The sequence below is a fragment of the Gobius niger genome (assembly GCF_951799975.1).
Source record: "Gobius niger genome assembly, chromosome: 10".
In the NCBI taxonomy this organism is placed as follows: Eukaryota; Metazoa; Chordata; class Actinopteri; order Gobiiformes; family Gobiidae; genus Gobius; species Gobius niger.
This window is the reverse complement of record NC_136861.1, coordinates 3,232,037-3,258,613: the sequence shown is the minus strand read 5'-3', so window position 1 is coordinate 3,258,613 and position 26,577 is coordinate 3,232,037. Positions and strand designations below refer to the sequence as shown.

Here is a 26,577-nt window from a genome sequence, read left to right as displayed (position 1 = left end):
TGACGTTCTGTCTAAAGCAGAAGCTCCATGACTTCCTTCTTCACTTCTCAGTCTGTGACTGAAGAGCAATGAGACCTCAGCCTTTTTACTTGTTAACCCCCACCAGCCAATCAGAATCGAGTATTCACCCAGACCATGGTATAATAAACTTTCAGAAGCTGCTGTGGCTCTGACTCTGCAGGACCTGCTTCACAGCTCCTTTATCTCCTTCTTCTACTTTATCTCCTTTATCTCCTTTATCTCCTTTATCTCCTTTATCTCCTTTATCTCCTTCTTCTCCTTCTTCTCCTTCTTCTCCTTTATCTCCTTCTTCTCCTTTTTCTCGTCCTCACTGACTCTGAGACTCAAACTACTGCAGTAAAACAATCACTGATCCATCTTTACAGAAAAGGATTTATTGACAGTAGAAACATTTTTCCTTCCGGGTCGTAAATAAATAAATAAATAAATAATAAATATAAACATGTGGTGAGCTCAGTCCGAGTGCGGCCTCTTCTGCTCGTCTGCACGGCGCCCCCCGCTGGACACGGAGCGCAGCGCGGCTCGACACAGCAGGAAGAACCAGTGCAGCTGCAGCGGCCACAGCAGCGCCGCGCCCACGTTACACTGCCAGGGGGCGCCAAGGAGCACGGAGAGCAGCGGCAACGCCGAGAAGCTGAGGGAAGAAGAGCCGTTACTGCCAACGCTAAAGAGGTTTGGAGTATTTGTACAAGTGTCACATGAGTATTTGTAGTACCGGCTGTATGCGTAGTACAGAGAGTATGTGAAGTATTGTATGAGTATTTGTAGTACCGGCTGTATGCGTAGTACAGAGAGTATGTGAAGTATTGTATGAGCATTTGTAGTACCGGCTGTATGCGTAGTACAGAGAGTATGTGAAGTATTGTATGAGTATTTGTAGTACCGGCTGTATGCGTAGTACAGAGAGTATGTGAAGTATTGTATGAGCATTTGTAGTACCGGCTGTATGCGTAGTACAGAGAGTATGTGAAGTATTGCAGTAGTATTTGCAGTACCGGCTGTATGCGTAGTACAGAGAGTATGTGAAGTATTGCAGTAGTATTTGTAGTACCGGCTGTATGCGTAGTACAGAGGGTATCTGAAGTATTGCAGTAGTATTTGCAGTACCGGCTGTATGCGTAGTACAGAGAGTATGTGAAGTATTGCAGTAGTATTTGTAGTACCGGCTGTATGCGTAGTACAGAGAGTATGTGAAGTATTGTATGAGCATTTGTAGTACCGGCTGTATGCGTAGTACAGAGAGTATGTGAAGTATTGTATGAGCATTTGTAGTACCGGCTGTATGCGTAGTACAGAGAGTATGTGAAGTATTGCAGTAGTATTTGCAGTACCGGCTGTATGCGTAGTACAGAGAGTATGTGAAGTATTGCAGTAGTATTTGCAGTACCGGCTGTATGCGTAGTACAGAGAGTATGTGAAGTATTGCAGTAGTATTTGTAGTACCGGCTGTATGCGTAGTACAGAGGGTATCTGAAGTATTGCAGTAGTATTTGCAGTACCGGCTGTATGCGTAGTACAGAGAGTAAGTGAAGTATTGCAGTAGTATTTGTAGTACCGGCTGTATGCGTAGTACAGAGGGTATCTGAAGTATTGCAGTAGTATTTGCAGTACCGGCTGTATGCGTAGTACAGAGAGTATGTGAAGTATTGCAGTAGTATTTGCAGTACCGGCTGTATGCGTAGTACAGAGAGTATGTGAAGTATTGCAGTAGTATTTGTAGTACCGGCTGTATGCGTAGTACAGAGAGTATGTGAAGTATTGCAGTAGTATTTGTAGTACCGGCTGTATGCGTAGTACAGAGAGTATGTGAAGTATTGCAGTAGTATTTGTAGTACCGGCTGTATGCGTAGTACAGAGAGTATGTGAAGTATTGCAGTAGTATTTGCAGTACCGGCTGTATGCGTAGTACAGAGAGTATGTGAAGTATTGCAGTAGTATTTGCAGTACCGGCTGTATGCGTAGTACAAAGAGTATGTGAAGTATTGCAGTAGTATTTGTAGTACCGGCTGTATGCGTAGTACACGTATGGGAACAGCAGGACTCGGCAGCAGAAGAACGTGAGGATCATCACGACGCCGTTCACTTTGTGCAGCCGAGAATCCTGTCGCCCGAACTGAACAACAGAGACTTAACGTTATTTAACAAAAACTAAACAGAAACTAAACAGAAACTGAAGAGAAACTGAAGAGAAACTGAAGAGAAACTAAAGAGAAACTGAAGAGAAACTGAAGAGAAACTGAAGAGAAACTGAAGAGAAACTAAAGAGAAACTGAAGAGAAACTGAAGAGAAACTAAAGAGAAACTGAAGAGAAACTAAACAGAAACTGAAGAGAAACTAAAGAGAAACTGAAGAGAAACTAAAGAGAAACTGAAGAGAAACTAAACAGAAACTAACAAGAAACTAAAGAGAAACTGAAGAGAAACTGAAGAGAAACTGAAGAGAAACTAAAGAGAAACTGAAGAGAAACTGAAGAGAAACTGAAGAGAAACTGAAGAGAAACTGAAGAGAAACTAAACAGAAACTAAACAGAAACTAAACAGAAACTGAAGAGAAACTGAAGAGAAACTAAAGAGAAACTGAAGAGAAACTGAAGAGAAACTGAAGAGAAACTGAAGAGAAACTGAAGAGAAACTAAACAGAAACTAAACAGAAACTGAAGAGAAACTGAAGAGAAACTGAAGAGAAACTGAAGAGAAACTGAAGAGAAACTGAAGAGAAACTAAAGAGAAACTGAAGAGAAACTAAAGAGAAACTGAAGAGAAACTAAACAGAAACTGAAGAGAAACTAAACAGAAACTAAACAGAAACTGAAGAGAAACTGAAGAGAAACTTAAGAGAAACTGAAGAGAAACTGAAGAGAAACTGAAGAGAAACTGAAGAGAAACTGAAGAGAAACTAAAGAGAAACTGAAGAGAAACTAAAGAGAAACTGAAGAGAAACTAAACAGAAACTGAAGAGAAACTAAACAGAAACTAAAGAGAAACTGAAGAGAAACTGAAGAGAAACTAAAGAGAAACTGAAGAGAAACTAAAGAGAAACTGAAGAGAAACTAAACAGAAACTGAAGAGAAACTAAACAGAAACTGAAGAGAAACTAAAGAGATCGGGACATGTCTGAACAGAGGAACGAGGGAAAAGTCCAAAGATACAAAACAGGAAACTGTGGAGCAAAAACAGCTGGATGAGTTTTAGGCCAGTCATGATTTACCAAAAAGCGCAGATTCATGGCCAGTTTGGATCATATTTAAAGGGGGGGTATTCTGCAAAATTGACTTTTTCCAGCTTTCCATCATGTTATTCTGTCACTCCCTCATTAAAAACATGCCTGAAGTGTTGCCTTGGCACATTCACGTATTTTTGAGTAATCTGTAAAAACTCTGATGGCGGCCATTTTAGGGATAGGTTTGCCTGAGTCCTCCTAGGAACGCCCCCACCTCCTGGAGACGCCTCCGAGCTTTCGTCACCAGCCGAGTAACCAACCACTGCTCCTCAGCAGAACCCCCTCCCCACTGATGCCACAGACAGCGTGTGGAGGGGGCGTGTCTAAAGGCTCAGAGGTTCTTAAAGAGACAGAGGCCTATTTCAAGACATTCACTACAGCCATTTTGAGAGAGACATTTTATACAAGGCAGTTATCAGAGGTGGGAGTAAGTCACTAAATGCAAGTCTCGAGTCAAAGTCCAAGTCGTGAAGGTCCAAGTCCCAAGTGAGTCCAAGTCAATCGGTCATGGGGTCAAGTCACCTCAAGTCACAAACGCCAGCGTGTCGACTTTTCATGTGTTTAATCTTGAAAATACCAAGTGTTTTCTCAAGATACCGTAATTTTGAAAATTTAGGCTAAAATCAAACTTTTAAAAACTCATGGATTTGGATTTAAAGTCTAATTAATATTTAAACGCCACAACATTCAAAATATATGTGTTATAAATAAACAGTCTATGTACAACATTGCTGGGACAGCATTTTAAGGAAGGGGGCCCGGGGGGGGCGACTTAATAAATATGAAATATAGTATTTTAAATATGAGCTGCTTTTCCCTGCAGTCTGAAACATAAATATAAAATAATACTTTTATTTTTGTTAGTTTCTGGCAGTTTTTCTGTCAGTGGTTCCCCTGTACTGCCCCAGCCCCTGTATATTCGGATTCGCCCCTGCTCAAAATAGATTCCACGTGTTCTTCAGTCCCGCTGTCACTGGGCTGTGGCGGATGCAGAAAATAACCTCTAAATGCTGTAAACTTTGTGTGAACGAATTAAAACATGGAAAAGCCCCGAGATTCCTGTTGATGAATCAGCTCTGACATGGTGGTTCTGGAGGCCCCGTCTGCGCTGCAGGTCCAGAACATTGTTTCAAAGGTTTTCCTGTAAATCTCCTCCTCTTCACTGTCTTTAGAAAACTTTTAATGCACGTATTTCGACCTCGTATTTTCCTCCTGCCTTTTCGCGCTGTATTGATTAGAAGTGCTGTGTCGGGAAACCGAACGCACATGTGGATAATCACCATAATGTAAACAAAGATGCGCCGCTTTTGCAAAATTAATCCTGATCTTTCGACAGTTTCACTCAGATAAATAATAACTGTAAAGTCACAGCGAGTCATTGAGAGTCTTTGGCCTCAAGTCCAAGTTAAGTCTCGAGTCACAAACAGCAAGTCCCAAGTCAAGTCTTTTTGCAGCTTTGGTCAAATCAGTCTCAAGTCCCGAAAATTGCGACTCAAGTCAAGTCATGTGACTCGAGTCTCCCACCTCTGGCAGTTATTCTAATGTACTGCATTTACAGACCAACAGAAGGTTTGTCATCATTGTAGTGTGATATAGACTGGTGCTATGGGACTGACAAAAGCAGAATACCCCCTCTTTAAAGCCATAGTTTTGTCACAGTATTTATCGTAGTACGGAGCCCTGGAAGTGACATTAGACAAAACAAATTTGAGGGGTGAAAAAACTTTATTTTTTTTAAAGAAATATAAAAACTTTAAAAAAAAAAAATCACACCACAAATTACTTCAGGGGAACGTGATAATTATCTCGGGGTAAAAAAAAAAATCCCCCCAAAAAATGTTTTTGGGAAGAAATATGAAAATTATATATTTTTTTTTCCCAAAAAATGATCTCGGGAGAATGTGATAATTATCTATTATAGAAAACGCTATCTCAATGGCCGCCGCCTGGGCGCCGCCATGTTTATTTCCCATACCGACTTTGAAGCTAAGCAGGGAAGGGCCTGGTTAGGACTGGGATGGGAGACCGTTTGGGAACACCAGGAAGCCTGGCGACAGTACTGAGTGTGTGCGTGGTTGGCGGTGCTGCTGTCCCAGGACAACCCGCTGTCACAAAAACGCGAGTGCACGAGATCTGACTGCCGTGCGTGTGCGCGCATCCAAACAGGGCGATGTGCGCGCGCGTGTGTGTGTGTTCGTGCGTGTGTGTATGTATGTGTGCGCGTGCATCCAAACAGGGCGATGTGTGCGTGTGTGCGCGTGTGTGTATGTCTGTGCGTGTGCGTGCGTGTCCAAAACCTGCTCAAACACGAGCCTCTAATCACACGCGCTGCTCCGACTGATTTCTCCTCCGTGTGAGTAAAAGCGAAAATGACACTACAACTTAACGAGCGCATGGCCTGCACTGCGTAGTTTTTTTTCTTTTCTTTTACTTTGCTGCTGTAACATTTGTTTTCTATTTTGCTCTCACGTATTGTGAGCCCAGAGGTACATTTTATTCTAAAGCAGCTTTGAAAGCATTGCCAGTTTTATTGTAAGGTTATAAATACTGTCTAATAACGATCATTAGGCTATTTCAGTTCCAAACCTACTCATTCTTTTTTTTATTGTACACTACCGTGATGGACCAAACCACGGGTCCTGCACCGTGACCCGAACCGTTAGAGCTGAACCCCTAATATTTATCAATAATTATTCCACTGTCTCTTGAATCCTGTTCCCCGAGTTTAGCAAAAATATTGTCGTAGTTTATAAGACAGGAGCACGGGTGCATCAAACACTCCAATTGCAGTTTGTTTGAAATTGTTTTTTGCCTTCATTCTTTTGCTCATTTGTAGTGGCCATAGTTTTTGGAATGGGTTGGGAACCACTGGTCTACAGCTGAACTGTGTGCCGGGTTGGATATTTCTTTGTAATCCCTCACAATCTCAGAATATCAAATGTGGAGACTAGCGAGGCCCGGCCGAAGGCCGGGTCTCAGCTAGTAATATATATAATATATACACACTTTTTATATTTCTTCAAATTATTATTATTTTTTTACCCTGAGATAATTATCCCGTTCCCCCGAGATATTTTGTGGTGTGAATTAATTTTTTTTACGTTTATATATTTCTTAAAAAAAAAAATGTTTTTTTCACCCCTCAATTTTTTTTTGTCTATTGTCACTTCCAGGGCTCCGTACGGTATCATGCAGTTGTAATAAAGAAGAAAGATTTTTCTACTTCCTGACTTTAGCCCCGCCCCTCTGTCCGTCATACTCACCTGCAGACGTTAGCCCCGCCCCTCTGTCCGTCACTCACCTGCAGACTTTAGCCCCGCCCCTCTGTCCGTCACTCACCTGCAGACGTTAGCCCCGCCCCTCTGTCCGTCACTCACCTGCAGACTTTAGCCCCGCCCCTCTGTCCGTCACTCACCTGCAGACTTTAGCCCCGCCCCTCTGTCCGTCACTCACCTGCAGACGTTAGCCCCGCCCCTCTGTCCGTCACTCACCTGGATCAGGACTTTGCCCAGGCAGAGGAAGGGCGTGCTGAGCTCCGGCAGCAGCAGGACGCCCTGGAAGAAATCTCCTTTCCCTCCACGCCAGAACTGTCGACACAGAGACCAGACTGAGACCGGACTGAGACCAGACTGAGACCAGACTGAGACCGGACTGAGACCAGACTGAGACCGGACTGAGACCAGACTGAGGCCAGACTGAGACCAGACTGAGACCAGACTGAGACCGGACTGAGACCAGACTGAGACCAGACTGAGGCCAGACTGAGGCCAGACTGAGACCAGACTGAGACCAGACTGAGACCAGACTGAGACCGGACTGAGACCAGACTGAGACCAGACTGAGGCCAGACTGAGACCAGACTGAGACCGGACTGAGACCAGACTGAGGCCAGACTGAGACCAGACTGAGACCAGACTGAGACCGGACTGAGACCAGACTGAGACCAGACTGAGGCCAGACTGAGACCAGACTGAGACCGGACTGAGACCAGACTGAGGCCAGACTGAGACCAGACTGAGACCAGACTGAGACCGGACTGAGACCAGACTGAGACCAGACTGAGGCCAGACTGAGACCGGACTGAGACCAGACTGAGACCGGACTGAGACCAGACTGAGACCAGACTGAGACCGGACTGAGACCAGACTGAGACCAGACTGAGACCGGACTGAGACCAGACTGAGACCAGACTGAGACCAGACTGAGACCAGACTGAGACCGGACTGAGACCAGACTGAGACCGGACTGAGACCAGACTGAGACCAGACTGAGACCGGACTGAGACCAGACTGAGACCAGACTGAGACCGGACTGAGACCAGACTGAGACCAGACTGAGACCAGACTGAGACCGGACTGAGACCGGACTGAGACCAGACTGAGACCAGACTGAGACCAGACTGAGACCAGACTGAGACCAGACTGAGGCCAGACTGAGACCAGACTGAGACCAGACTGAGACCGGACTGAGACCAGACTGAGACCAGACTGAGGCCAGACTGAGACCAGACTGAGACTAGACTGAGACCAGACTGAGACTAGACTGAGACCAGACTGAGACCAGACTGAGACCAGACTGAGACCAGACTGAGGCCAGACTGAGACCAGACTGAGACCAGACTGAGACCAGACTGAGGCCAGACTGAGACCGGACTGAGACCGGACTGAGACCGGACTGAGACCAGACTGAGACCAGACTGAGACCAGACTGAGGCCAGACTGAGACCAGACTGAGACCAGACTGAGACCAGACTGAGACCAGACTGAGACCAGAATCAGACCAGACTCAGACCAGACTGAGACCAGACTGAGACCAGACTGAGACCAGACTGAGACCAGACTCAGACCAGACTCAGACCAGACTGAGGCCAGACTGAGACCAGACTGAGACCAGACTGAGACCAGACTGAGACCAGACTGAGACCAGAATCAGACCAGACTCAGACCAGACTGAGACCAGACTGAGACCAGACTGAGACCAGACTGAGACCAGACTCAGACCAGACTGAGACCAGACTGAGACCAGACTGAGACCAGACTCAGACCAGACTGAGACCGGACTCAGACCGGACTAAGACCGGACTCAGACCGGACTGAGACCAGACTGAGACCGGACTGAGACCAGACTGAGACCGGACTGAGACCAGACTGAGGCCAGACTGAGACCAGACTGAGACCAGACTGAGACCAGACTGAGACCAGACTGAGACCAGACTGAGACCAGACTGAGACCAGACTGAGGCCAGACTGAGACCAGACTCAGACCAGACTGAGACCAGACTCAGACCAGACTCAGACCAGACTGAGACCAGACTCAGACCAGACTGAGACCAGACTGAGACCAGACTGAGACCAGACCAGACTCAGACCAGACTCAGACCAGACTGAGACCAGACTCAGACCAGACTGAGACCAGACTGAGACCAGACACAGACCAGACTGAGGCCAGACTGAGACCAGACACAGACCAGACTGAGACCAGACTGAGACCAGACTGAGACCAGACTGAGACCAGACTGAGACCAGACTGAGACCGGACTGAGACCAGACTGAGACCGGACTGAGACCGGACTGAGACCGGACTGAGACCAGACTGAGACCAGACTGAGACCAGACTGAGACCAGACTGAGGCCAGACTGAGACCAGACTGAGACCGGACTGAGACCGGACTGAGACCGGACTGAGACCGGACTGAGACCGGACTGAGACCGGACTGAGACCAGACTGAGGCCAGACTGAGGCCAGACTGAGACCAGACTGAGACCAGACTGAGACCAGACTCAGACCGGACTGAGACCGGACTGAGACCGGACTGAGACCGGACTGAGACCGGACTGAGACCGGACTGAGACCGGACTGAGACCGGACTGAGACCAGACTGAGACCAGACTGAGACCAGACTGAGACCGGACTGAGACCGGACTGAGACCAGACTGAGGCCAGACTGAGACCAGACTGAGACCGGACTGAGACCGGACTGAGACCGGACTGAGACCAGACTGAGGCCAGACTGAGACCAGACACAGACCAGACTGAGACCAGACTGAGACCAGACTGAGACCAGACACAGACCAGACTGAGACCAGACTGAGACCAGACTGAGACCAGACTGAGACCAGACTCAGACCGGACTGAGACCGGACTCAGACCGGACTGAGACCGGACTGAGACCAGACTGAGACCAGACTGAGACCAGACTGAGACCAGACTGAGACCAGACTGAGACCAGACTGAGACCAGACTCAGACCAGACTCAGACCAGACTCAGACCAGACTCAGACCAGACTCAGACCAGACTCAGACTCAAACTGAGGCGAAAATATTAACCTCTTAACTCCCGCCTGAACCGAGAGGTTCTTTTTCCTCACGTCGTCAGATTTTTTGCCCATCATTTTTCTGTTGGGGATTCAACTCATATTTGTCACATTTTTGTCATTTTTTCGTCCATTTTTTGTATTTTGGTTTTCAAATTTTTATCACATTTTTGTCGTTTTTTTATCACATTTTTATAATTGTTTTGTTATTTTTTAATCACATTTTAATCAAATTTTTGTCATCTTTTTGCTGCATTCCCTCACAGACTGTCTGACACAGGTAAAGCAGTGGCTAAGCGACAACAGTCTTCAACCGAACTCTGACAAAACCGAGACACTTATCTTTGCCCCTGACAGTGACCCCCCCCCGCCATCAAACAACACTTAGGCAACTTGAGCCTCACGGCAAAAACAAAACTGAGAGATCTTGGCGTCATCCTTGATAAGAATATGTCTCTTGAACATCATGTCAGGCAGTTGGTCAAAAACTGCAACTTCCATCTGCGTAACATGGCTAAACTCAGACCCATGGTGTCCAGAGAAGAACTGGAAATGATCATCCATGCGTTTGTGTCCTCGCGATTGGATTATTACTGCAACAGCCTCTTAAGCGAGAAAGAGCTCGTCTGCAGTCGGTTCAAAACTCAGCTGCGAGACTTCTGACCAGGACAAACAGGAGAGCCCAGGACAAACAGGAGAGCCCAGGACAAACAGGAGAGCCCAGGACAAACAGGAGAGCCCAGGACAAACAGGAGAGCCCAGGACAAACAGGAGAACCCAGGACAAACAGGAGAGCCCACATCACACCTGTGTTGAAGTCCTTGCACTGGCTCCTGTTGAACATCGGGTTCAGTTTAAAATCTTGGTGCTGACCTTTCGAGCTCTACACGGTCAGGCGCCCACTTATATTGCTGACCTACTTAAACCCTACAGTACGTCTCGGAACCTGAGGTCCTCTGGGCAGAACCTGTTGATGGTTCCACGGACACACTTTAAAACTCGGGGAGAAACCGCTCCTTCAAAGCTGTCGCGCCCCGACTTTGGAATAAACTTCCTCTTGACTTGCGCTCACTGGAGTCAGCAGCTGCCTTTAAAAAGCACCTAAAAAACATCTGTTTGAGAAAGCATTTGAGTCCGGCTGATGCAATACTGACACCACTTGTATCATGAATGCTAAATTTTGAATTACTGCAGTGAATATGCTGTTTTATAAGTATGTTTTAACACTGTGAAGCGCTTTGTGACTCTGCACTGGAAAAAATGCCATCTTATCTTAGAAAAATAGCTTGATTTCTACTTGAACTAAGACTTTTGATGCTGAAGAAGAAGAATTAACTTGAACGCTTAAAATAAGACAAAAAAAACTGAAATGAGACAAAATGGTCAAAGACAAGAAAAATCTGTGTAGTTCCATTGGCAATCTTGTTTCAAGACAAGTCAAAACTGCATCAGAAGCAGCACTAAAAGTCTTATTTCAAGCACTTCTAAGTCATTTTGGTCTCAGAAAAGATTTCATTTTTTCCAGTGTGTGTCTGTGAAAGGTGCTATACAAATAAAGTTTACTTACTTTTTTGCCACATTTTTGTCATTTTTTTGTCACTTTTTTGTTGATGTTTTCTCACTTTTTTGTCACATTTCCATCATTGTTTTCGTCTCAGTTTTGTTGCTTTTTTCCAGAAGCTTTTGGATTGGGGTAAAGCCAAACTGGAGCAAATGCTCTCGGTTGAGGGCGGGGGTTAAGGGGTTAAGAACAGAGTTTACCACGGAGGCGGGGAAGCAGAAGACGACCATGAAGATGTGGTGCAGAACGAGCAGCGCCTCTTTCCTCAGGAAGCCAATCACGTCGCTGCGCACGCTCCCTGGCCCCGCCCCCTGCTGACCTTTGACCTTCAGCTTGTGGCGGTGACAGAGGAACATGGCCCCGACATCGTAGACGAAGTACGGCGTCGCGAAGAAAACGTACGCCTCAGCCAGCCAGTGCCTGCGGGAGAGACGAAGGTTAACACGACTGGACCGGGGTCTGAGGGAGAGACGAAGGTTAACACGACTGGACCGGGGTCTGAGTTGGGTATTCAACTCATTTTTGTAACATTTTTTGGTCATTTTTTTTGGTCATTTTTTTTGTCACATTTCCATCCTTGTTTTCGTCTCAGTTTTGTCGCTATTTTCTCACCTTTTTTCCAAAAGCTTTTGGATTGGGGTAAAGCCAAACTGGAGAGAATGTGCTCGGTTCAGGTGGGGGTTAAGGGGTTAAACCATGGGTGACCAAAGTGGGGCCGAAACAATTCTGTTGGCCCGCCAGAGAGTGACCTACTTTTGCGCTGTGGTTAATACTATCTCTCTCCCATTCATTCTCAATGGTAAATATGGATGCAGTACACTTTTTGACCACCAGCTTCAAATTGGGGGCGCTGTTTCACTCCTTTCACGTGTTGTAGCATCAACTTTCACAGTTTTCCAAATTTTATTGCAAAGGTTATCGGCATCAAAAATATATGTTAAAAACTGACTTATAAATGAGGTAAAGTCACTGTAGGTGCTGTAGATGCAGGTGTTTTGTTTTTTTGCACTAAATTGTTACAATGGTTGATTTTGTTTTACTAAAACCAGGCTTTTGCCACAGTTAACATTTGTTTTAATAGAGCATGTTGTTTTCATAGATAGAAAATAATGCAAATGTGGGCTCTCAAAAAAATAAAAAGTTAATAAAATAAAGTAACGTTATAATTTGCAGTTATGTGTTTTTCGTGCTTGACATCGCCGTGTTTGGCCGCGACTCACAGGCACTTTTTAATTTTGGCCTCGGAGACAAAAAGTTTGGGCCCCCCTGGGTTAAACAAACTGAATGATGCTTCAGTTTGCTCGTATGGACTGACACAGACTCAGACATGTTTTCTCTGTATGAGATAAATAAAGGAGGATGAGCTGGAGCAGCTCTAAAGAGAGCATTACAACAGTTCTGACTAAGATCAAGTGAAACAGATCAGTTTGAGCTTTTCATAATAAAGTCGGAGCTTTGTTTCCTCTGGTCGACAGTTCCTCTCGTGACAAATGCTGAGGATGAACATGAAGAGACTCAGACAAAAGTCACTTTAATACAGTTTATTGATGAAAACGTTTCTGCTTCAGACGCTGGTGATAAAACGTACGACTTGTTTTGTTTTGTGGAGACAGAAAAGGGAAAAGGCGACACTGGGGATCGACCAATGACTAAGAGATCGACCGATGACTAAGAGATCGACCGATGACTAAGAGATCGACCAATGACAACGAGATCGACCAATGACTAAGAGATCGACCGATGACTAAGAGATCGACCAATGACAACGAGATCGACCAATGACTAAGAGATCGACCAATGACAAAGAGATCGACCGATGACAAAGAGATCGACCAATGACAACGAGATCGACCAATGACTAAGAGATCGACCAATGACTAAGAGATCGACCAATGACTAAGAGATCGACCGATGACTAAGAGATCGACCAATGACAACGAGATCGACCAATGACTAAGAGATCGACCAATGACTAAGAGATCGACATTTCCAGTCAAGAAAACCAACACCTTCATAGTCCTGTACTTTCAGACACGACCGTCAGCTCCTGAAGCATCACTGAGAAGATCTGAAGCCCCTGCCTTGACTGGAGTCTGTTTGTCTGTAGTTAAAGTCTGACACTTAAACTGTCTGCAGTTTAAGTGTCAGACTTTAACTACAGATGAAGACTCTCGAACCTTTATCTGTGTCTGTAGTTAAAGTCTGACACTTAAACTGCAGAGTACAGATGAAGACTCTCGAACCTTTATCTGTGTCTGTAGTTAAAGTCTGACACTTAAACTGCAGAGTACAGATGAAGACTCTCGAACCTTTATCTGTGTCTGTAGTTAAAGTCTGACTCTTAAACTGCAGAGTACAGATGAAGACTCTCGAACCTTTACCTGCGTCTGTAGTTAAAGTCTGACACTTAAACTGCAGAGTACAGATGAAGACTCTCGTGGCTTCAGATCTTCTCACTGATGCTTCAGGAGCTGCACAGTCGTGTCTGAAGCTCCAGGACGATGAATGTGTTGCTTTTCTTGACTGGAAATGTCTGGTCAGTGTCAGCTTTCAGCCTGTGACACCGACAAACCATCTTCCTACTTCCTTCTCCCAAAAGCCCTGGAGAAGAAGCCTTCACTCTCCGTCCTTGTCTGGTTCAAGTCCTTGGTGTCTTTCAGAGACTCGATCTGATGCAAAAGCCTCTCCTTTGCTTCTCTCCACAGTTCTTCCCTCGCCCACAGGTCCAGGTATTTCTCACCAGCCTCTTCCAGCACCGTTTCCAGTTGTTCCTTGGTTTCCGTCATCTCCGATATCTGGTGGAGAGCTTCTGCTTCATCTCTTCCACCTGCTCCTCCAGTTGCCATGTCTTTTCTCTCTCGGCCGTCAACTTCGCACTGAGGCGAGTCGCCCCATCAGAAAACATTTCCACTCTCCTCTCCAGCTGTTTCTTCTCCTCCTCCAAACGTTCTTGTTGGGCCATCAAAGACTTCTCTCTCTCCCACTGAAACCACCTTATCGTGAGTTCATTCTGTAACTTCCCCCTGAGCTCCAAAACCAGCGCCTCATTGGCTCCACTCGTCTCCTCATTTTCCTCCAGTTCACGTTGTTGCTCTTTCAGATCCTCCACAGTCGTCTTTAGATCTACGTTGTCCTTCTGCTGATCATACAGAAGTGTCTCCATTTCCTGAACCATGTCCCGTTCTTCTTCTAAGGCCTTTTCCATTCGAGCCGCGTCGCCCAGCGCTTTTCCGAGCTGCACTTCAGCTTCGGCGGCTCTCCTTTCAAACTCTTTCCTTTCCTCCTCCAATCTGACCTCGTTCCTCTCGCGTTCCTCCAGTTTTACGCTCAGCGTTTGGAGAGCGTCGTCTTCCCTCTGCTTCATCTCTTCCGCCTGCTTCTCCAGTTGCCACGTCTTTTCTCTCTCAGCCGTCAACTTCGCACTGAGGCGAGTCGCCCCATCAGAAAACATTTCCACTCTCCTCTCCAGCTGTTTCTTCTCCTCCTCCAAACGTTCTTGTTGGGCCATCAAACATTTCTCTCTCTCCGCCTGAAACCACCTTATCGAGAGTTCATTCTGTAACTTCCCCCTGAGCTCCAAAACCAGCGCCTCATTGGCTCCACTCGTCTCCTCATTTTCCTCCAGTTCACGTTGTTGCTCTTTCAGATCCTCCACAGTCGTCTTCAGATCTACGTTGTCCTTCTGCTGATCATACAGAAGTGTCTCCATTTCCTGAACCATGTCCCGTTCTTCTTCTAAGGCCTTTTCCATTTGAGCCGCGTCGCCCAGCGCTTTTCTGAGCTGCACTTCAGCTTCGGCGGCTCTCCTTTCAAACTCTTTCCTTTCCTCCTCCAATCTGACCTCGTTCCTCTCGCGTTCCTCCAGTTTTACGCTCAGCGTTTGGACAATGTGACTCAATCTTTGGCCTTCTTCTTCCAAAGCGTCTGCTCTTTGACCACAGTGTGAATGTAATCTGTGCACGAGCGCTCTCACCCTCAACATCTCCATCTCATCCAGCTGCTGTTTTGTGATCAAGTCGAAATCGCCTGTTGCGGCTCCAGTTTCAGACGTAGATGCTTTGTCCTGTTGTCTTCGTGCGGCTTCATCCTTTTGGGTCGACTCTTCCTTCAAAAGAGCCACCGTTTTCTCCAGACTGTCCCGTTCCTTCTCCAGGACAATGAGCTTTTGCTCCATGGCGTGGTACTTCACCAGGTGCTCCTCAGAGACGGTCGCTCTTTCCTCCAGCCTCTGTCGCTCTTCCCTCCACTCTGCTCTTTCCTTGTTGAAGGTGAGTTTTTCGCTCTGAAGTCGATGGACTAAATATTTAAACTCTTCCTCCACCTCGTGCTCCATATTGTCGATCGTCTGAACCTCCATCTCTTTGGTGCACGGTTTGTCCACGGTTTCTCTTTGAGGACAATCTTCCCGAGCCTCTTCTCGAAGCTCTGTTACCTGACTTTCCAAAAGCTGAATCTTAGTTTCCAGCTCCTTCTCTCGAGCACTAGACGCTTCATCCTTTTGGGTTAACTCTTCTTTCAAAAGTGCCACAGTTTTCTCAAGACTTTCACGGTCCTTCTCCAGAACAGTAAACTTTTGTGCCATGGCCAAACATTGCTTCAAAGTCTCCTGGTGTTGTTTGAGGTCCTCGCACTCTTTCTGCTCGGATTTCTCCTTTTCGAGTGACCGCTCTTCACGCTCTTTCTCCAGCGCCTCCTCTCTCTCGGCCAGACTCTCCTCGGCTTCTTTCAGCTTGGATTCAGAGACGGCCACTCTCTCCTCCAGCTCCTGTCGCTCTTCTCTCCACTCCGCTCTTTCCTTATTAAAGGTGAGCTGTTCGCTCTGAAGGCTCTGGACTAAATGTTTAAACTCTTCTTGCACGTCCTCCACCTCCTGCTCCATGTCTTTGATCGCCTGAACCTCCATCTCTTTGGTGCACGGTTTGTCCACGGTTTCTCTTTGAGGACAATCTTTCTGAGCCTCTTCTTGAAGCTCTGTTACCTGACTTTCCAAAAGATGTATTTTCAGCTCCAGCTCCTTCTCGCGAGCACTAAACGCTTCATCCTTTTGGGTCAACACTCGCTTCAGAAGTGCCACAGTTTTATCCAGAGTTTCACAGTCCTTCTCCAGAATAATCAGCTTTTGTCCCATGGCCAAACATTGCTCCAAAGTCTCCTGGTGTTCTTTGAGTTCTTCGCACTCTTTCTGCGCGGATTTCTCCTTTTCAAGTAACCACTCTTCACGCTCTTTCTCCAGCGCCTCCGCTCTCTTGGCCAAATGCTCCTCCTTCATCTCCAGCTCCTTCTCCTTTTTGAAGTCGTGCTCTTTGCTCTTGTTGGGCGTGAGTTGTTTGTTGGCCTGGCTGTCGTCTGCACAGAGCTCTGACTGAGTCTCTGTCGTGGCTGCTGTTTCAGACGTTGACAATTTCTCCCATTTTCTTTGTGCGGCTTCATCCTTTTGGGTCAACTCTTCCTTCAGACGTGCCACAGTTTTCTCAAGACTTTCACGGTCCTTCTCCAGAACAGTCACCTTTTCTCCCATGGCCAAACATTGCTTCAGAGTCTCCTGGTATTCTTTGAGGTCCTCACACTTTTTTTGCATGAACTCCTCCTGTTCGAGTACCCACTCTTCACACAGTTTCTCCATCGCCTCCTCTTTCTCGGCCAGACTCTCCTCGGCTGCTTTCAGCTTGGATTCAGAGACGGCCACTCTCTCCTCCAGCTCCTGTCGCTCTTCCCTCCACTCCGCTCTTTCCTTATTAAAGGTGAGCTGTTCTTCTTGCACGTCCTCCACCTCCTGCTCCATGTTGTCGATCGTCTGAACCTCCATCTCTTTGGTGCACGGTTTGTCCACGGTTTCTCTTTGAGGACAATCTTTCTGAGCCTCTTCTTGAAGCTCTGTTACCTGACTTTCCAAAAGCTGAATCTTCGTCTCCAGCTCCTTCTCGCGAGCACTAAACCTCGCCCTCTCCTTCTCGAAGTCGTTGCTCTTGTTGGGCGTGAGTCGTGTTTTGGCCTGGCTGTCGTCTGCACAGAGCTCTGACTCAGTCTCTGTCGTGGCTGCAGTTCCAGACATCGACACTTTCTCCCATTTTCTTAGTAAAGCTTTGAAGGGAGAGTTCGGGGTCGACTCGTTCTTCAAAAGCGTTTTCTCTTGACTTTCTTTCTCCTGAACGCGAACCTTTCCACCCATCGCCAGGGTCTCCTTCAAACTCTCCTCCTTGAGTTTGTCACACTCTTTCTGCCTGGATTTCTCCTTTTCCAATGACAATTCTTCACGCACTTTCTCTAACTCTTTCTCTCTCGCGGCCAAACTCTCCTCGGCCTCTTTCAGCTTGGATTCAGAGACGGTCACTCTCTCCTCCAGCTCCTGACGCACAGATTGATCTGGGACTCGGCCGGACTGTTCCGTCCACCGTTCGCTCTCAGCGCTGGATTCTTTGACGACCCCTTCACTGGATTTGATTTCCACGCCGTCTCCTCGCTCTGTGTTCATCTGCTTTTGGTAATTCATAAGCTTTACCTCCAGAAACCTCTCCCGCTCCCTCCACTTGCACTGTCTGACCTCAAACCTCACCAGTTCCTGTTTGCAGTCCTGGAGTCGTGTGGTCAGCGTTTCGATGGAGCCGTTCGTGTCTGCGACTCCTCCCCGGAGGTGGGTGGGTTCCTGCTCCCTCTGGTGGACGGTCTGTGACGTCTCCTCTGTGAGCGACTCTGTGGACCGTCCGACGCTTCCCACTGTTTGACGTTTCCCCGCGTTCATCTCGTACGCTGCCGACTCGCTCTCCACAAACGTCTCTTTCTCAAACGTTAACTTTGCCCGAACATCGTCCACTTTGAGATCTTGTTTCTGTTGCTCCTGCATCGTCTGGGACGTCTTTGTCGAGTCTTTCTGCTTCTCAATCAGTCTGAGTCCAGCTCCTGTCCTGAGAAGCTCTGTCTCTCCAGCGGATCTGAAGAAACTCTGATATAAGTGCTGTCCGAGAAATCCTCGTCTGTGTTTGACTCTGAACGCCAGGCTGGGATAGAATGCTGTTGTTTGAACGTCGCCGTGGAAACCTACCACTCTACAGGAAATGAGAAACATGACGTCATCTTCGGAATCGCCCAAATATGGTCATGTTTTAGTCGAGCAGTTGAAACGAGGAAAAACACTGAACTTTCTCCCTTTACTCACGAACAAACGCTGAATTATGAACATTTTTTATACTAAAGATACAGAGACAACAGCCCCAAAACACATGCTAACCAGGAAACCACGTTAGCTTCAAGCTACATATGCTAATGTTAGCTTTATGCTACATATGCTAATGTTAGCTTCAAGCTACATATGCTAATGTTAGCTTCAAGCTACATATGCTAATGTTAGCTTTATGCTACATATGCTAATGTTAGCTTTATGCTACATATGCTAATGTTAGCTTCAAGCTACATATGCTAATGTTAGCTTTATGCTACATATGCTAATGTTAGCTTCAAGCTACATATGCTAATGTTAGCTTTATGCTACATATGCTAATGTTATCTTTACGCTACATATGCTAATGTTATCTTTGTTATATATGCTAATGTTAGCTTGAAGCTACATATGCTAATGTTATCTTTATGCTACATATGCTAATGTTATCTTTATGCTACATATGGTAATGTTATCTTTATGCTACATATGCTAATGTTATCTTTATGTTACATATGCTAATGTTAGCTTGAAGCTACATATGCTAACGTTATCTTTATGCTACATATGCTAATGTTATCTTTATGCTACATATGGTAATGTTATCTTTATGCTACATATGCTAATGTTATCTTTATGCTACATATGCTAATGTTATCTTTATGTTACATATGCTAATGTTATCTTTATGTTACATATGCTAATGTTATCTTTATGTTACATATGCTAATGTTAGCTTGAAGCTACATATGCTAACGTTATCTTTATGCTACATATGCTAATGTTATCTTTATGCTACATATGCTAATGTTATCTTTATGCTACATATGCTAATGTTAGCTTGAAGCTACATATGCTAATGTTAGCTTCAAGCTATATATGCTAATGTTAGCTTTATGTTACATATGCTAATGTTAGCTTTATGCTACATATTCTAATGTTAGCTTCATGATAAAAATGCTAAATATTTTTTCCTGAATGTTTTTTCTTTTTCTTTGAGTAAAAGTGTCTCTGAGTTAAAGGTTGAATGAAATCCCTGAAGTCGAGTCTCAAACAAAACGACACTTTGACTTTCAAATGAGGCATTTCCCACAATGCACCGGGGCCTCGCCCACAATGCACCGGGGCCTCGCCCACAATGCACCGGGGCCTCACCCACAATGCACCGGGGCCTCACCGGTCGTGGACGAGGTCGGAGCAGGAGGCGACGATGACGAGTCCGGCGGCGGACGCCATGATGGACTGAAGCGACGACACCAGCCTGAACACACCAGAAACACACAGAATATACTATATACATATATACAAATAAAATTTGATTGATTGATTGAGAATGAACCAGAAACAGTAGTTTTACAGTGATGGGTTAGTTTTACAGTGATGGTTAGTTTTACAGTGATGGTTAGTTTTACAGTGATGGTTAGTTTTACAGTGTGTGTTAGTTTTACAGTGTGTGTTAGTTTTACAGTGATGGTTAGTTTTACAGTGATGGTTAGTTTTACAGTGTGTGTTAGTTTTACAGTGTGTGTTAGTTTTACAGTGATGGTTAGTTTTACAGTGAGGGTTAGTTTTACAGTCAGGGTTAGTTTTACAGTGAGGGTTAGTTTTACAGTGAGGGTTAGTTTTACAGTCAGGGTTAGTTTTACAGTGAGGGTTAGTTTTACAGTGATGGGTTAGTTTTACAGTGATGGTTAGTTTTACAGTGATGGGTTAGTTTTACAGTGAGGTTTAGTCAGACTGTTTTAGACTTTAGAGAAAACAGGAAGTAGAGAGCGACCGGTCTTTGCTAATTGGTCAAATGGCACAGAGGCGGTATCTGTGATGTCGGTGCTCTCCTCTGATTGGCTGAGTGAGGACCACATGCTTCTTTACCTGATGCTGATGAGCAGTTCCCCATAACTCACCGTGTGGCGGCGATGAGAGCGTCTGATTGGCTGCAGCCGAGCGTCCGGTGCAGCAGGAGTTTGGAGACGAACAGGAGGGCGGGGAAGAAGGCGGAGCCGGCCAGAAGCAGCGACCTCATCTCTGCCGGGGCTCACCAGGCTCACCGCAGTTAGAGCTGGACCAAACGGCAAAGATAAACATTCTTTTTCTTGTATAGGCCATCGGCTCGCTCTCAGAAAGGGCTTAAAAATTGATTTTTGTTCCAGGAAATAGGAAATACTTTTGATTTTGATTTTTATCAAGTACAATAGTTAAACTTCTTCCACAAAAAGTTCCACACGCAGACTCCCTGCAGGTAATGAGAAATTGGTTGTTGATGTCGTCTACATAACAATAAATAAACACGTGTGGGGAACGTGAAGCTCCACCAATCAAAAGCCTCGTAGTAGATCATGGGACTCCCGAGCATCCTGGGTAATGTAGTTCTAGGACAAAAGCTCGCAGTTAAACTAGATGGATCTCAGACGTGCTTTCTTCACCTGCGTCTGACTCTGCGGTCGCTTTAGAACCACAGAGCTGGATTCAGCCCGAGAGTTAAAGACTTTATTCCAAATCAATACGGCCTCAAAGCAAGGGGGGGTTTACTACCGGACCGGAGAGGAGGCGGGACTGTGGAGAGGAGGCGGGACTGTGGAGAGGAGGCGGGACTGTGGAGAGGAGGCGGGACTGTGGAGAGGAGGCGGGACTGTGGAGAGGAGGCGGGACTGTGGAGCTCTATAGAGTTCAAGACTGTGATGTCATATCGCTAAGCCTCATGGGACTTGTTTGTTTGTTTAGGCTGTGTCTGGAACCATCAGATTATCGCCTCTAAACTCTAACACCAGCAACTAACTCCTCATAGTTAGCATCAGAGGTCCCTATGCTAAAGTGGCTATGATAGTTAGCATCAGAGGTCCCTATGCTAAAGTGGCTATGATAGTTAGCATCAGAGGTCCCTATGCTAAAGTGGCTATGATAGTTAGCATCAGAGGTCCCTATGCTAAAGTGGCTATGATAGTTAGCATCAGAGGTCCCTATGCTAAAGTGGCTATGATAGTTAGCACCAGAGGTCCCTATGCTAAAGTGGCTATGATAGTTAGCACCAGAGGTCCCTATGCTAAAGTGGCTATGATAGTTAGCACCAGAGGTCCCTATGCTAAAGTGGCTATGATAGTTAGCACCAGAGGTGCCTATGCTAAAGTGGCTATGATAGTTAGCATCAGAGGTCCCTATGCTAAAGTGGCTATGATAGTTAGCACCAGAGGTCTCTATGCTAAAGTGGCTATGATAGTTAGCATCAGAGGTCCCTATGCTAAAGTTTTTTATTGCTTCGTAAATTTGGGTAAAGCCGACCTGGCGGGGTCAGAGGTTAAAGAGGGAGGAGCTTGAGTAAATGTTGATGAAAAGAGTAACTTTAACACTGAACATGATCATTGTAAACACGTGAATCCCGTCTCTGCCCAACACTGACCCTGTGGAAACACGTCATGATTATTTGAAAGCTCATGTAGCGGGGTCGGCCCTTCACTTTGCACGACCACCAGCTAGTTGAACTCTCTGCGTTGTGTCATAGATGGAGCCGTACACAGGGGTTTGCTGATGAGGGGGGGCTTTACTGTGTGAAACAAAACACAAACATCCAGTACAGCCTCTCCACTACTGCGTCTCCCCTCCGTCCTCCTCATCGCAACTCACATAAATACAAATTACAAATTACAATATAGCCTACAATGCACAATAATATACAATATACAATTTACAATTCTTTACATAGTGACCGTATTACATTTCCATTTTAATCCATAAATTCCCCATCAAATGACATGTTTTAGATTTCTGATAAAAAATAGATTTGAGAAAAAAATAAATAAATACATTCAAGAAACAAAAATAAATAAATAAATAAATAAAATAAACATTGCCACATACCTGTGTGAAAGAAAAAACAAACATCCAGTAACTCTCCACAACTGCGTCTGTTGAACAGAGAAAACGCCGCACGCGCATGAGCAACGGTCGCTTCAGTTGATAAGTAACGTTTTCTTTAGAGAGATGTACTAAACATAAAAAAAAAACTCTGATTCACACATTAACTGGCAGGAAAACGTGCCAAAATACCTTTCCAACAAAGATCTAATCTATTTTTAACATAAATATAATTTTTAGTGACATTTCTTATATTAACTGATTAAGAGAAACTCCGGCGGCTCACCTCCCCTCCGTCCTCCTCATCGCAACTGAGGAGACGAGCGCAAAGGGACCGGAAGTAGCACGCGCTGCCGCTATCAAAATAAAAGTCTAGATTGGAAAACCTATGTACATTTTACAAAATAAAACCACAAAGGAAACAGAAAAGACAGACCAAGATTTTAACGAAATTGACAGACACTAAGACCACACGGGCTACACTCAGAACCTCCTGAAGCTGAGTTTATTTGGGGACAAAGCAGTGATGGAGAAACAGGGACTTCATCACAGTAAAACTACACACGCTGAAACAAACCAGAAACTCTGAAACTAAACTATAGCAGAAGTAAAAGTAAAGTAAAGACTCTCACCTCGACTCCTGGTTCAGATGAAGACTCTGGAGAGAGACCAGAGAGACTGCAGAGACCGGAGAGAGACCGGAGAGACCGGAGAGACTCGAGAGACTGGAGAGACAGGAGACTGGAGAGGGAGAGACTGCAGAGACTCCCCCCCCCCTGTGCGAGTCCAGCTCTGCTCCTGAAGCACAGATTTAACTTAAGTCGGATGAAGCCCTGGGGGCGGGGCTTAGGCCACCTGTCACGGTCCGAGCGCAGGCTGGGATTGGCTCATTTGAATTAATTTGCATAAAGTTTGAACCACAGCAGCTCCGGACGCACGAGGAGAGTTCAGGATCAGCTCCCTACATCCCATTGTAGAGACCTCCCACTACAGCCGGAGCCTTGTAGAGACCTCCCACCACAGCCGGAGCCTTGTAGAGACCTTCCACCACAGCCGGAGCGTTGTAGAGTAGAGACCTCCCACCACAGCCAGAGCCTTGTAGAGACCTTCCACCACAGCCGGAGCCTTGTAGAGTAGAGACCTCCCACACTCGTCGTGCTTAGGGAGGCGCCGATCCGATACCGGTATCGGATAAAGATCGAATAAATGAGCTCAGTCAGAGTTCGCTTTTTCAGACTCACTGCTGCAATGCTTCTTCACCACCAGATGGCGCCGATGAGACACTGCACGATACAGTGTGAGTTTCATCTACCCATCACTAATATCGGCCGATACTCAAACCCCAGTATCGGCATCGGAAGCAAAAAAGATGGCCGCCTTTGTGAGTCGGTGTTTTTAACCTCTTAACTCCCGCCTGAACCGAGAGGAGCTTTTTCCATCATTTTTTTGTTGGGGATTTAACTCATTTTTGTTATTTTGTCTTTTTTCTTTCTTCATTTTTTGGTCTAATTTTAATCAAATTTTTTTGTCACATTTTTAGAATTTTTTTGTCACTTTTTTATTTATTTATTTTTCGTCAATTTTTAATCAAATTTTGGTCATTTTTTTGTCAGTTTTGCAATTTTTTGGTCGAATTTTAATCACATTTTTTGTCACGCTTTTTTTTTTTCTTCATTTTTTCGTCAATTTTGTATCAAATTTTGGTCATTTTTTTGTCACATTTTTTTCACATTTTGTCACATTTTTGTAATTTTTTGTCACGTTTTTTTTTCATTTTTTCATAAATTTTTCATCAAATTTTGGTCATTTTTTTGTCACATTTTTGTCATTTTTTTTAATTTTCTTGTCATTTTTTCGTCATTTTTAATCACTTTTTTGTCACATTTCCATCATTGTTTTCGTCTCAGTTTTGTTGTTATTTTCACAGCTTTTTTCCAGAAGCTTTTGGATTGGGGTAAAGCCAAACTGGAGAAAATGTGCTCGGTTCAGGCGGGAGGGGTTAAAGTAGAGAAAGAAAAGATCTACCCATCACTAATATCGGCCGATACTCAAACCCCAGTATCGGAGGCAAAGAAGATGGCCGCCTTCGTGAGTTTTTAACGGAGAGAAAGAAAACCCGGAGTCCGGTTTCAGTCCAGTGTTTATTGTTTCTACTTTTGTCTAAAGTTTAAACAGTTTTTAAGAAATTCAAGTATCATCGAAGTCCAACAGCGTAACCGTGACGACCGGGGCCAGTGTTCACCAACTCCAAACCATTTACAAAAACAAACAAAAAATCCAAAAAGCAAAGTCCTAAACGCTGAAAAGGCCTAAAATAAACCCACATGCACATGTACACGGCGCCCCCTGGAGGCCCGGCCCGGCTCCGGCTGAGCTGCTGTTCGCCTCACGCTGCGTCGCACACGTTTCTCCCGTTTCTTTGTTGCTTCTTATTTTGTTTTTATTTTCTTTCTTTACAAAAACATGCAGGATGTGCGGAGCGCGGTCACATGCTTCAGGGGGCGGGGCCAAGACGAGACGCCGCAGAGAGGCAAGGGCTAATCGAGGAAACGTGAGGGAAACGAGCCACATCTGCTACGATACTTATTCGATACTTATTCGACAGCGATACTAAATTATTTGTCATAAAACCATAATAATGTTCCTTTTCCTTCCATTTCATTTTTTACATTTGTTTGAAGTGAAACGACCAAGAAAGTTCCTTTAACGACGAAACACTTCACAAGTTTTTCTTATTTTCAAGATTTGATTTTTTTCCCCTAAATTGTCCATTTTTTTTCCACTTTTTTAAAAAAATTTCTGCGTGTTTTCCCCCCAAATTGTATTTTATTTATTTCTTTGTTCACATTTTCCCCCCAGTTTTGCCCAAATTTATTCCATTTTTTTTTTTTCCTTGTTTTCTTTTACAAAACTTGAATATTAAGATTTCCGGTTCCTGCTTTTGCCGCTTGTAGAACCTAAACCTTTTTGTCGACACCAGACCAGGGTTTTAGCATAAAAATGTCCTAAATTTGCAGATATTTTCAGCGACAAAATGTAAATAAAGTTCAGATCCAGGTTTAAATGTGCAGTTTTGTTTTGTGATACAGTAATAAAGATTTGCTCATTTTGGATGTGGTTTAGTTTCTGAATAAAGTCGATCTGACAGTGATTATGATAAATCATACGTGACCTTAAAATGTGTTAAAAGAAAACAGTCGTGTGTTTAAAGTTTATAAACCAAAGCCCAGGTGAAGAAAAGCCCGAATGTAACTGTGACTGTGGGTGATAAAAAAGGTAAAGTTGTTAGTGAAAAAAATCTGTAAAATTCAAATTCATCCTTGTTTTTTTTGGGTTCAAAGCTCAATAAATCTGTAAAAATGTAAATAGTTTGTTTGTCGATGCAAATTTCTCCCGTGTTTAAGACCAGGGAGCAAACGATAATTAATGATAATTAATACATTAAACAATCAATGAGCGAAACTGTCAGACACAGTTTCACACAATTTCAAGACCAGGGAGTTTCAACATTTTCAAAACTTTTCCAAAATTTCTTAAACTTTTATAAAAAATCCCCCCAAAATCCAAAACATTTCAAATAAAATTCAAAAAAATGTAAAATTCCCCCAAAATTCAAAAAAAAAAAATCTCCCAAAAATGCAAAAAAAATCCAAAAATGTCCCACAAAATATCTACAAATTTACCCCAAAAATAAAAAACAAAAACAAACAAAAATATCTAAAAAATTCCCCCCAAAATTTCCAAACAATTAAAAAAAATGTCCCAAAAAAAATTCTAAAAAATTCCCTAAAAAATAAACAAAAATGTTCCAAACTTTCACAATCTTCAAAAAAATTCTAAACTTGTCCCAAATTTTTCAAACTTTCCCTAAATTTTCTAAACTTTTATAAAAAAAATCCCCCAAAAATCCAAACATTTCAAATAAAATTGAATAAAGAAAAATTTGTAAAATCCCCCCCCCCCCCCAAAAAAAAATTAAAAAAACAAAATCCCCCAAAAATGCAAATAAAAATCCCAAATCCAAAAATGTCCCACAAAATGTCTACAAATTTACCCCCAAAAAATAAAAAATAAATAAAAATAAAAATCTAGTAAATTAAAAAAAATGTCCCAAAAAAATTCTAAAAAACTCCCCAAAAAAATAAACTAAAATGTTCCAAACTTTCACATTCTTCAAAAAAATTCTAAACTTTTCCCAAATGTTTCAAACTTTTTCCAGACTAAATAAACCCGGGGAAGAGTCTGGGGGACGTTCAGGAGGAAACTCGTTCCACCTGCAGAGTGGAAGGTTTTTTCACAGGACAAATTTGACAGATTTTAAGACTAATTTATTCAAAATCTAAACCAGAGTAAATCTTTGGAACTAATAAATAAAACCCACACATTTAAATCTGAAACCTCTACATTTTCACTCCTCGCTCTGCTGCTGCGTCTCGTCTCACATTCACATCTAAGCTTC

The 26,577-nt window shown here is 44.4% G+C and overlaps 1 protein-coding gene across 1 annotated transcript; it reads right to left on the bottom strand.

The window, feature by feature from the left end:
• Positions 1 to 474: 474 nt before the first annotated feature.
• LOC306969157 (ceramide synthase-like) lies at positions 475 to 20,307 on the bottom strand (the record flags this gene model as incomplete). Its single annotated transcript, XM_079564757.1, has 6 exons — positions 20,174 to 20,307; positions 19,447 to 19,530; positions 11,317 to 11,536; positions 6,733 to 6,828; positions 2,025 to 2,134; positions 475 to 655 (listed from the first exon to the last, which is right to left on the bottom strand). The coding sequence occupies exons 1-6, from the start codon at positions 20,290 to 20,292 to the stop codon at positions 475 to 477; spliced, it is 810 nt and encodes a 269-aa protein (XP_079420883.1). The 5' UTR covers positions 20,293 to 20,307.
• Positions 20,308 to 26,577: the final 6,270 nt, after the last annotated feature.